Below are 16,520 nucleotides of genomic sequence, written 5' to 3'. Positions count from 1 at the left end.
AAATGACTTTGTCAAAGCAACAAAATAACCAATGCTTTACAATGATGGTGAAAAGGACTTTTAGGGCTTAAGTGATTTCAAATATTCCTAGAAGTCACAGAGGGTACACAGAGGGACATAGAAAGACCCACAGGCTGTAACTATTATTTTCACATTGAAGTGTTTTTACATTTGTTCTGTTCAGCAATGGGTTACTATTATTGTGTTTCGACGCTGGGAGACGCTATTGACCACGATAGAAATGCACCTGATTTAGCCCGGGCTCCTCCTATCCTTCGCTACAGGATGTGTAGATCTAGGCTAGCATAGTAGTGAGGCTTTGTTTAAGAACACATTGGAATACCTTGCTGCACAGATAAATCGGCTGGGTGGAATGTCGCGGATTTATCGCAGGTCTACCAATTTGATCAATTTGGGATTAATCTCGATTACAGTGTCAAGGAACTGAGCAGCGATGGATTTGTGTGACCGTAGAATACATGTTTGGATACAGTGTTTTGTATTGCTTTGTTCATGGGGATTGTCTTCAGGACAGATCGTCTACATGGTCTCAGAGGAGGTGGATAAAGGCACAGTTGTTGGAAATATAGCCAAAGATCTCAATCTAAATGTGCAAGATTTGGAATCGAGAGGAGTTGAGATTGTAACTGGATCGAATAAGAGGTATTTTGACGTAAACCGGAAGACTGGGCTTCTGTATGTCAATGAAATAATCGACAGGGAGATGCTGTGTCAGAATTCAGTCAAGTGTTTTGTAAACGTTGAAGCCATTTTGAAAGGTCCAACACATCTCCACCGCATAGAAATCAATATTTTAGACATAAACGACAATGCACCATCATTCCGAGAGACAGTTCATATTTGTAATATTACTGAGTATGCCTCTCCAGGAGAGAGATTTTCTCTGCCTGAAGCCCAGGACATGGATGTTGGCAGTAACTTGGTGAAAGCCTACAAGCTGAGCCCAAATGAACACTTCTCTCTGGATGTACAGAGCGATGGAGAGCAGGTGTCTGCTGAGTTGGTGCTACAGAAAGCTTTAGACCGAGAGAAACAGGCTGTTATCAAGCTTGTGCTGACTGCCATTGATGGAGGAAAACCACCTAGATCCGGGACATTACAGATTATTGTTAACATTATTGATGTAAACGATAATTCCCCATCTTTCAGCAAACAACTCTACAAAGTTCAGATTCCTGAGAATGTCCCAAGTGGAACGACAATTCTTATTTTAAATGCGACTGATTTTGATGAGGGTGTAAACGGAGATATAATGTATTTCTTAACGGCAAAGGGAGATGCAAAACATGCTGAAATATTCTCCATTGATCCGCAGTCGGGAGTTATCACCTCTAAAGGCAAAATAGACTACGAGGAAAGTACAGCATTTGAGATCCGTGTACAGGCTAAGGACAGAGGCGTCCCTCCTCGAAGCACGCAGTGTAAAGTCTTAGTTGAAGTGCTTGATGAGAATGACAATGCCCCTGAGATAGCTGTAACATCACACATGGGCGCCGTGAAAGAGGACTCTCCAATTGGCACTGTTGTCGCATCTATAAATTCATTAGATAAAGATGGAGGTAAAAATGGACGTGTTTTGTGTACCATAGTCGGAGAAGTTCCCTTTAAACTTATCTCTACTTATAAGAACTATTATTCTGTAGTAGTGGGCGGACCTCTGGACAGAGAGAGCGCATCGCAGTGCAATGTCACCATCATTGCTAAAGATGAGGGAACACCTCCTCGCTCCAGTACCAGTGTTATAACAGTAGACATCTCTGATGTGAATGACAACCCACCGCACTTTTCAGAACTAACAATAAACATGTTTCTAAAGGAGAATGGTCCTGCGAGAAATTTAATTGCAAGCTTGACTGCAATTGACCCCGACGTCAATGGCAATGCTCAAGTTACATATTCAATAACAGAAACTAGCAACAACCTTCCAATGTCTACGATGATAAACATCAACTCTTTAACTGGTGAGATATATAGCATGCAGACTTTTAACTATGAAGAAGTAAAACAGTTCCAGTTCCAAGTTCAGGCCACAGATTCTGGCGTTCCTCCACTAAGCAGCAACGTCACTGTCAACGTTTTTATCCTTGATGAGAATGACAACAGTCCTGTGATTCTCCCGCCCTATTCTGACCACGGCTCCGTTAATTCTGAGAACATTCCTTATTCTGCTGAAGCGGGATACTTTGTGGCCAAGATCAGAGCTGTAGACGCCGACTCTGGTTATAATGCGCTGCTTTCTTATCACATGTCTGAACCAAAGGGTACCAATCTATTCAGAATAGGAACCAACAACGGAGAAATAACGACTAAGAGACGCATGAGTGACAATGACCTAAAAACTCACCCGTTGGTCATTCTGGTGTCTGATAATGGAGAACCTTCCCTGTCTGCGACTGTGTCTATTGATGTTATGGTCGTTGAAAGGTCAGGTGACATGCAGACAACTTTCAAACAACTGCCTGTAAAGGAGGATAGTTTATCAGATTTAAATCTGTATCTGCTCGTCGCCATTGTGTCAGTATCAGTGATATTTCTACTGAGCCTCATCAGTTTAATAGTTGTAAAATGCCACAGGACAGACGGCAGTTTCAGCAGGTACAGCGCCCCCATGATCACCACCCACCCTGACGGGAGCTGGTCTTACTCCAAATCTACTCAGCAGTATGACGTGGTCTTTAGCTCTGACACACTGAAGAGTGACGTAGTAGTTTTCCCCACGCCGTTTCCACCTGCTGATGATGAGTTGATCAGTATCAATGGAGGAGACACTTTTCAAAGAACAAGAACGCTTCCGAGCTCAGAGAAGGTAAGGAGAACTGTTCATGATATGGGATGTTTTTGTCACGTCTAGATTTATTTTATTAGCATTTTCATCTTGTGTGTGCACATTATATTTTTCAAATTCCCGAGATTTATTGTCATTTACATAGACGGTTCCAATTGTATGGGTACGGTTTAGGATAGTTTAAAAAAAAATTCTCCTCTAAATTGATGCAGAATGTAGCGTTACAATTCAGCACCAGGGACAGCAACATATGGCTTCTTGCTTTGATTTGTGTCAGTCTAATTCTTGCTCACGTTTTCTCAATTAGTTTGCAGTAAAGTTGTTTCATATTCTCCCATATCAGATAATCTTTTGGATCTGTCAAATTAGTGTAGTTTTTAATGGTTTATGGTTGACGCAGTAACTGGTAAAGTTATTTAAATGTATATGCACACCACAGAATATTTAGCCATTGAGTTCGACTACTGGTCATCAGCTGTTTGTCAGATTTAGGGCTAAGCAATAAATTACATTTGAGAGGATCATGCAAAGCGTTGTTCATTGGATTATCTTTTTTTTTTATATGAACTCTTCTGATAGATACCAACATCTTGAATAACTAGAGCAGTCACATCTGTATTCATTTTAAGAGCAGAGTAAAAGCACTTGGTGTCGCTGTAGACCGTGATTATTCAGTTGATAACTATATGGGGCTTCTCCTTCCTCTCCTCACTTCCACTGATGAGGCAGGTAAAGTCAAGCGAGTTGTTGAGACGAGAACGCACTCGAGATAGGTCTGTGTGTAGACACAACCGTTGTATACTAATAGAGAGATTGTTTCTACATAAAAACGTTGCTAAGCAATATTAGAAATCTATCATAAACAACTCACAGAAGAATCAGAAGGTCTGTGTATAAGGATGGACCATTCCGTGCATTGTGGATATTTTTGGATTCGGATTGTGCTGTTTCTTTGCTTATGGGAGATATCTTCCGGTCAGATTGTCTATTCTGTTTTAGAGGAGGTGAACAAGGGAACATTTGTTGGGAATATAGCCAAGGATCTGAATCTCAACGTTCAGGAACTGGAGTCACGTAGGTTTCAGATTGTATCCGGATCCAACAAGAAGTATTTTGATGTAAATCTAAGAACTGGTGTTCTGTTCGTGAATGAGATAATCGACCGTGAGGAGCTTTGTGAGACCAATGTGAAGTGTTCTTTGAATGTGCAGGCCATTGCGCACAATCCTTTACATGTTTTTCGTGTTGAAATAGAGATTTTGGATACAAATGACAATGTACCTTGTTTCATGGAAAATTCTCTGACATTAAATATTTCTGAAAACGCTGTTGCGGGAGAGCGATTTCTTCTGCCAGTGGCTGAGGATGCCGACGGGGGCATTAACTCTATGAAAACCTACAAGCTAAGTCCAAATGAACATTTTTATTTGGATGTACAGAGCGGTGGAGAGCAGAGTTTGTCTGCAGAGTTAGTGTTGCAGAAGGCTGTAGACCGAGAGAAACAGGCTGTGATGAAGCTCATACTAACTGCTGTTGATGGAGGAAAACCTCCCAGATCTGGGACATTACAGATCACTGTACACGTATTCGATACTAATGACAATACTCCAATTTTCAGCAAACCTCTTTACAAAGTGAAAGTTGAGGAGAACGTTTCAAATGGAACCAAAATATTAACTCTCACCGCATCAGACTTGGATGAGGGTATCAACAGTGACATTCTTTACTATTTTGTTGGTAACAGGAATGCAAAAGAATCTAGTATATTTTCTATTGACCCATATACTGGGGATGTATCAGTGAAAGGTAATGTCGATTATGAAGAAAACGTTGGGATTGAGTTGCGAGTCCAGGCATCAGACCAAGGCCAACCTCCAAAAACGACACATTGTAAAGTGTTGGTGGAAGTAGTCGATATAAATGACAATGCTCCAGAGATAGCAATAACATCACTCATGAGCACAGTAAGAGAGGATGCCAAGTCTGGCGCTGCTGTTGCTTTAGTCATGCTCTCAGATAAAGATGGGGGTAAAAATGGAATTGTGAATTGTCAGTTAAGTGATACTGTCCCTTTCAATCTGCAGTTTTCTTATAAAAATCACTACTCTTTAGTTGTGGACGGGCCTCTGGACAGAGAGAAATGTTCTCAGTACAACATCAGTATTATTGCTATGGACGAGGGGACCCCACCTCTCTCCAGCACCAGTGTTGTTACTGTATACATTTCTGATATGAATGACAACCCACCACGTTTTCCAGAACATCTTATTAACATGTTTCTAAAGGAGAATAGTCCAGTAAGTGGTCTGATAGTTAGTGTAAGTGCGTATGATCCAGATGAAATGGAAAACGCGCATGTATTATATTCTCTATCGGAAAGTAAAAGTGATAATATATCGCCCTCGTCAATTGTCAACATTAACTCTATAACTGGTGAAATATTCAGCTTACAGTCTTTTAACTATGAAGAAGTGAAAAAGTTCCAGTTCCAAGTTCAGGCCACAGATTCTGGTGTTCCTCCACTAAGCAGCAACGTCACTGTCAACGTTTTTATTCTGGATGAGAATGACAACAGTCCTGTGATTCTCCCGCCCTATTCTGACCACGGCTCCGTTAATTCTGAGAACATTCCTTATTCTGCTGAAGCGGGATACTTTGTGGCCAAGATCAGAGCTGTAGACGCCGACTCTGGTTATAATGCGCTGCTTTCTTATCACATCTCTGAACCAAAGGGGACCAATCTATTCAGAATAGGAACCAACAACGGGGAAATAAGGACTAAGAGACGCATGAGTGACAATGACTTAAAATCTCACCCGTTGGTCATTCTGGTGTCTGATAATGGAGAACCTTCCTTGTCGGCGACTGTGTCTATTGATGTTATGGTCGTTGAAAGTACAGGTGACACACAGACAACTTTCAGCCAACTGCCTGTAAAGGAGGAGAGTTTCTCAGATTTAAATCTGTATCTGCTCGTCGCCATTGTGTCAGTATCAGTGATATTTCTACTGAGCCTCATCAGTTTAATAGTTGTAAAATGCCACAGGACAGACGGCAGTTTCAGCAGGTGCAGCGCCCCAATGATCACCACACATCCTGACGGGAGCTGGTCTTACTCCAAATCTACTCAGCAGTTTGACGTGTGTTTTAGCTCTGACACACTGAAGAGTGACCTAGTCGTTTTTCCCACGCCGTTTCCACCTGCTGACGGTGAGCTGATCAGTATTAATGGAGGGGATACCTTCCAAAGGACACGGACGCTTCCCAACACTGAAAAGGTAAGAACATATTTTTATTTTACCAATATTCTAATGTTTCATTAAAGTTTTAGTGCAGAGCTCGTGAAATCTGCCGAGATTCCAGCATTGGTGATTTTAGCACCATGCTCTTGGACTGCGATGCCGCGACAGAAACCATCTCCATCAGTGGATTGGTGAATGACGAGCAGTATACATTGTTGTTCTTTCTTTAAATTCTTCATCTTTGAGGGGTTGTGTTAACATCTCTCGACTTTCAATTAACCTTAAATTGTGACACCTTTCTCTTTCATAACTGGAATTAACGGGCTCAAAATATTAAGCATCAGTTTTCTCAGTCATTCTTCCACATTATTAAATTAAGGATTTTTATTTTTCTTTATCTTCTTTAGTGCTTCATTTTGTGAACTGCCTAAATGTTGTGACCCATCTCCTTTTGAAATGTATTCAACCATAAGGGTTATAACCTTCAGTTCTCTGTTTCTTTTTCAACTACTAATAACTATAGCGGATGCCTGTATGATAACTATCTCAAGTGTTGTGCTATTGATTAGTCAACGTGGTAGGTGGTCTCTAAATTATATAAAGTAAACCACAAGTGAAATAAGTTGGCGTACTATTTGCCTCTTCTTGTAATGAAGTAGATTTTTTACTTAGACTATTAAACCCTTTTATTTCAGGCAAAGACATGATGCATATGTAGGTCATGTGCTTATTTCTAATTGAGCAGTGTCATGTCCATTTAGTAAGAAAAACACAGGGTGTCGCTGTAGACCGTGGATATGAACCCATTATTTATTTCTTTAGGGCCCCTCCTTCTGAGCCGATCAGTCAGTGTTGTGCAGGCTTTTGTCAGAATAACAGAGCCAGATTCCATTTGAAACGACAGCTCTTTCGTGAGAGTATATGATGTGGTTCTTTTCTAAAATATTTGCCTTATTATCTTCATGATTTTCTCATAGAATACGGAAAGTGTGGGATTCACGTGGATTTAACGATGGGTCATTCCATGCATTGTGGAAATTGTTGGATTACGGTTGTGCAGCTTCTTTGTTTCTGGGATTTATCTTCCGGTCAGATTGTCTATTCTGTCTCAGAGGAGGTGAACAAGGGAACCGTTGTTGGGAATATAGCCAAGGACTTCAATCTCAATGTTCAAGAACTGGAGTCTCGTATGTTTCAGATTGTATCCGGATCTAACAAGAAGTATTTTGATGTGAATTTAAAGACCGGTGCTCTGTTTGTGAAAGAAAGAATCGATCGAGAGGAGCTTTGTATGACCAGTCAAAAATGCTCTCTAAACTTGGAGGCCATTGCACAGAACCCTCTCAACATGTATCGTTTAGAGATCCAAGTATTAGATATAAATGATTACGCACCTTCATTTCGTACAAGTGATCATACATTAAATATCACAGAATCTACCTCTCCGGGTGAAAGATATCCCCTACCAAGAGGTTATGATGCTGACATAGGCAGTAACTCTGTTAAAACCTACAAACTGAGCCCAAATGAGCACTTCTCTCTGGATGTACAGAGCGGTGAGAAAACGGTGTCTGCTGACTTAGTGCTTCAGAAAGCTTTAGACAGAGAGAAACAAGCGGTTATCGTGCTCCTTCTGACTGGTGTTGATGGAGGAAAACCTCCACGATCCGGGACATTAAATATATTTATTAATGTGATAGATGTAAACGATAATAGCCCGACATTTAGCAAACATTTGTATAAAATAAGTATATTTGAGAACCTCCCTACTGGCACACCTATAATAACAATTAACGCAACTGATGTGGACTCAGGAGTATATGGGGAAATAATTTATTCTTTGATAGGCCATGGGGAGGAAAACGCTCTGGACTTTTTTCAAATAAACCCAGTCACTGGTGAAATTACAGTTAAAGGAACAATTGATTACGAAGAGCATGCTGCGTTTGAGTTACAAGTACAGGCCAAAGACAGTAGTTCTAGTCCCCGTGCAAAACACTGTAAAGTCCTGATAGAAGTGATGGATGTCAATGACAATTCCCCAGAAATATTAGTGACTTCAATGATGAATGCAGTCAGAGAAGATGCAAAATCAGGTACAGCTGTTGGTCTAATAACAGTGTCTGATAAAGACAGGGGTGTAAATGGAAAAGTACACTGTCAAATAGTAGGCTCTGTTCCATTCAAATTGCAATCATCCTATAAAAACTATTACTCATTAGTAGTAGATGGATCTCTAGATAGAGAGAGTGGTTCCCAGTACAATGTGACCGTTACAGCTACAGATGAAGGCATCCCACCTCTCTCCAGTACCAGTGTCATTATTGTGTATGTCGCTGATGTGAATGACAACGCGCCTCGCTTTTCAGAACCAATAATGAATGTCTATCTGAAGGAAAATAGTCCCGTTGGAGGGTTTATTGCCAGCTTGACTGCGCATGATCCAGATATGAATGAAAATGCTCAGATGTCTTATTCATTTTTAGAAGGCAATAATGCAATACCCTTGTCTACAATGATAAATATAAACGATTTAACTGGTGAGATATATAGCATGCAGTCTTTTAACTATGAAGAAGTAAAACAGTTCCAGTTCCAAGTTCAGGCCACAGATTCTGGCGTTCCTCCACTAAGCAGCAACGTCACTGTCAACGTTTTTATCCTTGATGAGAATGACAACAGTCCTGTGATTCTCCCGCCCTATTCTAACCACGGCTCCGTTAATTCTGAGAACATTCCTTATTCTGCTGAAGCGGGATACTTTGTGGCCAAGATCAGGGCTGTAGACGCCGACTCTGGTTATAATGCGCTGCTTTCTTATCACATCTCTGAAACAAAGGGGACCAATCTATTCAGAATAGGAACCAACAATGGTGAAATACGGACTAAGAGACGCATGAGTGACAATGACTTAAAATTTCACTCGTTTTTCATTCTGGTGTCTGATAATGGAGAACCTTCCCTGTCTGCGACTGTGTCTATTGATGTTGTGGTCGTTGAAAGCACAGATGACACACAGACAACTTTCAGACAACTGCCTGTAAGGGAGGAAAGTTTCTCAGATTTAAATCTGTTTCTGCTCGTCGCCATTGTGTCAGTATCAGTGATGTTTCTACTGAGCCTCATCAGTTTAATAGTTGTAAAATGCCACAGGACAGACGGCAGTTTCAGCAGGTGCAGCGCCCCAATGATCACCACACACCCTGACGGGAGCTGGTCTTACTCCAAATCTACTCAGCAGTTTGACGTGTGTTTTAGTTCTGACACACTGAAGAGTGAAGTAGTAGTTTTCCCCACGCAGTTTCCACCTGCTGATGGTGAGCTGATCAGTATTAATGGAGGAGACACTTTTCAAAGGATACGAACACTCCCTAACACAGAGAAGGTAAGACAATAATATAGATTTTCCCAACTATTACAAAATATTTGAGAAGTGTTTGTGGAGAGCCCTGGTGGCATCAGCACCACACTGGTGGAGAGCGACACCGTGGGAGAAACTGTCCTCTCCAGCAGATTGGTGAGTTGTCCTTTCCCTATTTTCCTCATCTTTGAGGAAGGTTGCGCTTTCAATTGTAGTCTTGTTGTGATCTCGATCAGAAACGTTGCTTCTTCAGATTAGTATCGTTTAACGTGACAAATGTATATGATTATTTCTCGACCCTGCATAATTTCAACATCCAAAACGTTTCTTACAATATCATTGTTGCCTACTGTTGATGAACAGCTGTAAAGATATTTGGTTAAATGTGTCTGTCAAAGTGCTATTGAGTATAGCAGCCTATCCAGACGTTTACATTTTATTTCGTAATCTATTGCTCCTAAAAATAACTTCGATTTCAGCCTTTTCTATGTGTAGTCTAGTACGCCTAGTAATACTCAAACTGATATCACATTTTAACTGTATAAAGAAAGACATGATGCACTCTGATTGTTGTACTTTCTCGTTTGACCAACATCATATTCATTAGTAAGCACTAAGTGTCGCTGTAGACCAAGGGAAAAAAACAACTTTTTTTTTCTTGAAGTCTTTGTGCGGTGTCTGGTATTCATTGCAGGAAGGGCTTTGTCATAACATCATGGCTTGTATTCGTGAAGGAGTGTTTGGCATGGGGTAGAGGAGTTGATCTCGTTAGCTTATACATGCTTTTTCGTGATTTCCTTATTAATGATTACTGCAAATTGCATATGAACAGTGGATAGCAATGGACCTCTCCGTCAATGGATGTATTTGGATTCAGATTCTGCTGCTTCTTTGTTTCTGGGATTTATCTTCCGGTCAGATTGTCTATTCTGTCTCAGAGGAGGTGAACAAGGGAACCGTTGTTGGGAATATAGCCAAGGACCTCAATCTCAATGTTCAAGAACTGGAGTCTCGTATGTTTCAGATTGTATCCGGATCTCACAACAAGTATTTTGATGTGAATTTAAAGACCGGTTCTTTGTTTGTCAAGGAAATATTCGACCGAGAGGAACTCTGCATGACCAGTCAAAAATGCTCTCTAAACTTGGAGGCCATTGCACAGAACCCTCTCAACATGTATCGTTTAGAGATCCAAGTATTAGATATAAATGACAACGCACCTTCATTTCATATTAGTGATCATACATTGAATATAACAGAATCAACCTCTCCAGGTGAAAGATATCCTCTACCAAGGGCTAATGATGCTGATATCGGCAGTAATTCAGTGAAAACCTACAAGCTGAGCCCAAATGAACACTTCCTTCTGGATATACAGAGCGGTGGAGAGCAGAGTGTGTCTTCCGAGGTAGTGTTACATAAAGCTTTAGATCGAGAGAAACAAGCTGTGATCCGGCTCCTATTGACTGCTCTTGATGGAGGGAAACCTGCTAAATCTGGGACTCTTCAGATAATAGTGAATGTGATAGATGTGAACGATAATAGTCCAATCTTCAGCAAACCAATGTACAAAGTACGTGTGTCGGAGAACGTACCTATAGGCACACCTATAATAAAACTGAACGCAACCGATTTGGACTCAGGAGTAAATGGGGAAATATTTTTTCATTTGATTCATCACGGCAATCAGAAAGCATTGGATGTTTTTCAAATAAATCCAGCTACTGGTGAAATTACAGTAAAAGAAGTGATTGATCAGGAAGAGAATGTTGCGTTTGAGCTGCACGTACAGGCCAAAGACAGGAGTTCTAGTCCTCGCACAACGCACTGTAAAGTCTTAGTTGAAGTGATAGATGTCAATGACAATGCTCCAGAGATATCAATAACTTCAATGATGAATGCAGTCAGAGAAGATGCAAAATCAGATACAGCTGTTGGTCTAATAACAGTGTCTGATAAAGACAGGGGTGTAAATGGAAAAGTACACTGCCAAATAGTAGGCTCTGTTCCATTCAAATTGCAATCCTCCTATAAAAACTATTACTCATTAGTAGTAGATGGATCTCTAGATAGAGAGAGTGGTTCCCAGTACAATGTGACCGTTACAGCTACAGATGAAGGCATCCCACCTCTCTCCAGTACCAGTGTCATTATTGTGTATGTCGCTGATGTGAATGACAACGCGCCTCGCTTTTCAGAACAAATAATTCATGTCTATTTGAAGGAGAATAGTCCCGTTGGAGGGCTTGTTGCCAGCTTGATTGCGCATGATCCTGATATGAATGAAAATGCTCAGATGTCTTATTCATTTTTAGAAGGCAATAATGGAATACCGTTGTCTACAATGATGAATATAAACTCTTTAACTGGTGAATTATTCAGCCTACAGTCATTGAACTACGAGGAGGTGAAAAAGTTAGAGTTCCAAGTTCAGGTCACAGATTCTGGCGTTCCTCCACTAAGCAGCAAGGTCACTGTCAACGTTTTTATCCTTGATGAGAATGACAACAGTCCTGTGATTCTCCCGCCCTATTCTGACCACGGCTCCGTTAATTCTGAGAACATTCCCTATTCTGCTGAAGCGGGATACTTTGTGGCCAAGATCAGGGCTGTAGACGCCGACTCTGGTTATAATGCGCTGCTTTCTTATCACATCTCTGAACCAAAGGGGACCAATCTATTCAGAATAGGAACCAACAACGGAGAAATACGGACTAAGAGACGCATGAGTGACAATGACCTAAAAACTCACCCGTTGGTAATTCTGGTGTCTGATAATGGAGAACCTTCCCTGTCTGCGACTGTGTCTATGGATGTTGTGGTCGTTGAAAGTACAGATGACACACAGACAACTTTCAGACAACTGCCTGTAAAGGAGGAGAGTTTCTCAGATTTAAATCTGTATCTGCTCGTCGCCATTGTGTCAGTATCCGTGATATTTCTACTGAGCCTCATCAGTTTAATAGTTGTAAAATGCCACAGGACAGACAGCAGTTTCAGCAGGTACAGCGCCCCCATGATCACCACCCACCCTGACGGGAGCTGGTCTTACTCCAAATCTACTCAGCAGTATGACGTTTGTTTTAGTTCTGACACACTGAAGAGTGAAGTAGTAGTTTTCCCCACTCCGTTTCCACCTGCTGATGGTGAGCTGATCAGTATCAATGGAGGAGACACTTTTCAACGGACACGAACGCTTCCCATTAGCGAGAAGGTAATTACCCTTCATTATAAAAGCATACTATGCACCATCTATTGACCAAAATGCTATTTGTATGTCGATAATATGTCTCTTGTTTTATATCATTAGTTTTGATCAGGAAATCCTCATGTCTCAGCATGTTGTTGTTTCGTTCAATGTGCCTTTTGACAAGGTCATGTAGGGGTGGGTACCTTATGTTGTTGAATAGAGTTAGGCCTACCTTGTTGAACTTTTCTGCCTTCTGAATATTAATCACTTTGTTCAAACAATATTTTCATAATTTGGGGTTCATATGGTGTAAATGTTATGGTTAATTGTAGGTCAAAAAAGACAGCTCGTTTAAGAAGCACTTTTCTTTTGACTTCAGCACCACTGGGGTGGACAGCGACATAACTGGGTCGCTGGTGGTTTTTAAAAACACTCCTTTCATGTCACACCGTGTCGCTGCAGACCATGGATATGAAGGTTGTTTCTCAGTCTGGTGCCCCTCCCTCTATGGCTTTTCATGAGCTGGGAGGGATTTGTACAGGTCCAGGATACATCGCACTCGGTTTGTGTTTTATACAAGAAAGCATTCTCACTGCGTTTTGGGCGTTTTATGTCTAATGTTTTTATGGTAGATAACACTACTTTCAGAATCTACTTATCGATGTTTGGCACAAACAACTGAACCGTGGATAACGATGGGCCTCTTTCTCCATGCATGTATTTTTATTCGAATTCTGCTTCTTCTTTGTTTCTGGAATTTATCATCCGGCCAGATTGTCTATTCTGTCTCAGAGGAGGTGAACAAGGGAACCGTTGTTGGGAATATAGCCAAGGACCTCAATCTCAATGTTCAGGAATTGGAGTCTCGTATGTTTCAGATTGTAGCCGGATCTAACCAGAAGTATTTTGATGTGAATGTTAAGACTGGTGCTCTGTTTGTGATTGAGAGAATCGATCGAGAAGACCTATGTGTGACGAGCAAGACTTGTGCCTTAAATTTAGAGGCCCTAGCACAAAACCCGCATAGTCTTTATCGGATCGAGATAGAGATTTTGGATACAAATGACAACGCGCCATTTTTCTCAGGTAATACACTTACAATGAATATTACAGAGATAGCTATTTTGGGAGACAAATTCCTCTTACCCATTGCAAAAGATCCAGATGTTGGTAGTAACGCGGTAAAAAGCTACAAGCTGAGTCCAAATGAACACTTCTCTCTGGATGTACAGAGCGGTGGAGAGCAGAGTGTGTCTGCGGAATTAGTGCTAAAGAAAGCTTTAGACCGAGAGAAACAGGCTGTGATCCAGCTGACACTGACTGCTGTTGATGGAGGAAACCCTCCTCGATCAGGGACGTTACAGATTGTGGTAAACGTTATGGATATAAATGACAATAATCCAATTTTCAGCAAACCTCTCTACAAAGTGAAAGTGAATGAAAATTCGCCGGTAGGAAAAAAAGTAACTTCTCTTCTTGCTTCGGATATAGATGAAGGAATAAATGGTGAAGTAATATATTCTCTAGTTGGATATGGGCCTGAAAACGAAGCTCTATTCTCTATCGTTCCTGAGACAGGGGTGATTGAGGTAAAGGGAGTGATTGACCATGAACAAAATGCTGCAATTGAGTTAAGAGTCCAAGCAAAAGACAAGGGTATTCCACCTAGGAGTACACGTTGTAAAGTCTTAGTTGAAGTTATTGATGAGAATGATAACACTCCAGAAATATCAGTGACGTCACTCATTGACACTATTCGCGAGGATGTGAAAACAGGCACAGCTGTTGCCTTAGTCACAGTCAGTGACAAAGATGGGGGTAAGAATGGAGTAGTTCAGTGTAACATTGCAGGTTCTGGTCCTTTCAAGTTGCAGTCTTCATATAATAATTACTATTCTGTATTAGTTGATGGGCCACTAGACAGAGAACTTGTTTCAATGTACAATGTAACCATTGTTGCAACAGATGAAGGATCCCCACCTCTCTCCAGCACTCGAGTAATTAGTGTGCACATTTCTGATGTGAATGACAATGCGCCTCGCTTTTCAGAGACCGTAATGGTGAATTTAAAAGAAAACAGCCCAGTGGGAGGTCATATTGCCAGCTTGACTGCGAATGATTTAGACATAAATGAAAATGCTCAGATGTCTTATTCATTTTTAGAAGGCAATAATGCAATACCCTTGTCTACAATGATAAACATAAACTCCTTAACTGGTGAGATATATAGCATGCAGTCTTTTAACTATGAAGAAGTAAAAAAGTTACAATTTCAAGTTCAGGCCACAGATTCTGGTGTTCTTCCATTAAGCAGCAACGTCACTGTCAACGTTTTTATCCTTGACGAGAATGACAACAGTCCTGTGATTCTCCCGCCCTATTCTGACCACGGCTCCGTTAATTCTGAGAACATTCCTTATTCTGCTGAAGCGGGATACTTTGTGGCCAAGATCAGGGCTGTAGACGCCGATTCTGGTTATAATGCGCTGCTTTCTTATCACATCTCTGAACCAAAGGGGACCAATCTATTCAGAATTGGAACTAGCAACGGAGAAATACGGACTAAGAGACGCATGAGTGACAATGACCTAAAAACTCACCCGTTGGTCATTCTGGTGTCTGATAATGGAGAACCTTCCCTGTCTGCGACTGTATCTATGGATGTTGTGGTCGTTGAAAGTACAGATGACACACAGACAACTTTCAGACAACTGCCTGTAAAGGAGGAGAGTTTCTCAGATTTAAATCTGTATCTGCTCGTCGCCATTGTGTCAGTATCCGTGATATTTCTACTGAGCCTCATCAGTTTAATAGTTGTAAAATGCCACAGGACAGACGGCAGTTTCAGCAGGTGCAGCGCCCCAATGATCACCACACACCCTGACGGGAGCTGGTCTTACTCCAAATCTACTCAGCAGTATGACGTGTGTTTCAGCTCTGACACAATGAAGAGTGATGTAGTAGTTTTCCCCACTCCGTTTTCATCTGCTGATGGGGAGCTGATCAGTATTAGTGGAGGAGACACTTTTCAGAGGACAGGAACACTTTCCAACACAGAGAAGGTAAGGATCACTTTTTCTAAGGATTTTGCTTTGTAATTGCTTTTTAAAAATTGACATTATTGTCTTATGTGCACATTATATTTTTTCAAATTCCCGAAAAACTTGGGGAAGTTCTCTTCTAACTTGACAAATTTAATGGGTACGGTATAGTTTGGGTAAAATTTTGCTCCAAATTGATGCAGAATGCAGCTTTTTAATTCAACACCATGGACAGCGACCTGTGGCTACTTTGGTTAGCCAGTCTCATTCTTGCTCACTTTTTCTAGATAAAACTGCAGCAAAGTTGTGTCGTATTGTCCTCTAACAGATAAAGGTATGAACATGTCAGAATATTGTAGTTTTTCGTTGTTTCATGTAAAACTGAACATTCTTTGTTTGTATCTTTGTTTCCTTTGCAACAACCATATACGCGACTATACCTTACCCTAACCTTAACCCTAACCTTAACTATTCTACTAACTATACCTAACCCTAACTCCAACTGGACCTAACCCTAACCCACACCCTACGGACGGCCTACGCGCATATGTGTGGAGTGCACCCCCTCCCTTCCCCCCTCCGGTTTCCACGTGTCAGAGATGGAAGTGGATCAACCGACTCAAAACTAGAAACCAAACTCCTAGGTTGCACTATGCTTTCCACATCCGTTGACAAGCGGACCTAGACATCATGACCACAACACTCGATATGGACACATGGCAACCAACCGAGGACCAAACCTGCATAAGGTGCGCAACTCAAGGGATTTTGCCTGATCCTACATCGAGTTTAAGAACAAAAATTAAATATAAACTATCGCGTCTATATGGTTGTTGAAAAGGCTTGTGTGTAGCATACTGGTTAAATTTGTGTCTTTTCG

The 16,520-nt window shown here is 41.1% G+C and overlaps 1 protein-coding gene across 6 annotated transcripts in view; it reads left to right on the top strand.

Annotated features, from left to right (window-relative positions):
- The window catches only part of LOC110537220 (protocadherin alpha-C2), a 63,284-nt gene that overhangs the window by 6,158 nt on the left and 40,606 nt on the right, over nucleotides 1-16,520 (top strand). Inside the window, exon 1 of one of the 6 annotated variants that reach the window (XM_021623097.2) lies at nucleotides 324-2,827. The exons of 1 other annotated variant lie outside the window; for it this stretch is intronic. In XM_021623097.2, coding sequence (XP_021478772.1) covers nucleotides 455-2,827 — 2,373 coding nt within the window. In that variant the 5' untranslated portion in view covers nucleotides 324-454. Of the gene's footprint in view, nucleotides 1-323; nucleotides 2,828-3,546; nucleotides 6,085-6,319; nucleotides 9,434-9,521; nucleotides 12,624-13,691; nucleotides 15,662-16,520 lie in introns of those variants that run through there. 4 more of the 6 variants (XM_021623095.2, XM_021623098.2, XM_021623099.2 and 1 more) reach the window with 4 other exon arrangements.

The sequence above is a fragment of the Oncorhynchus mykiss genome, chromosome 12 (genome assembly GCF_013265735.2).
Source record: "Oncorhynchus mykiss isolate Arlee chromosome 12, USDA_OmykA_1.1, whole genome shotgun sequence".
NCBI classification, from domain to species: Eukaryota; Metazoa; Chordata; class Actinopteri; order Salmoniformes; family Salmonidae; genus Oncorhynchus; species Oncorhynchus mykiss.
This window is presented reverse-complemented; position numbering and strand designations above follow the sequence as displayed.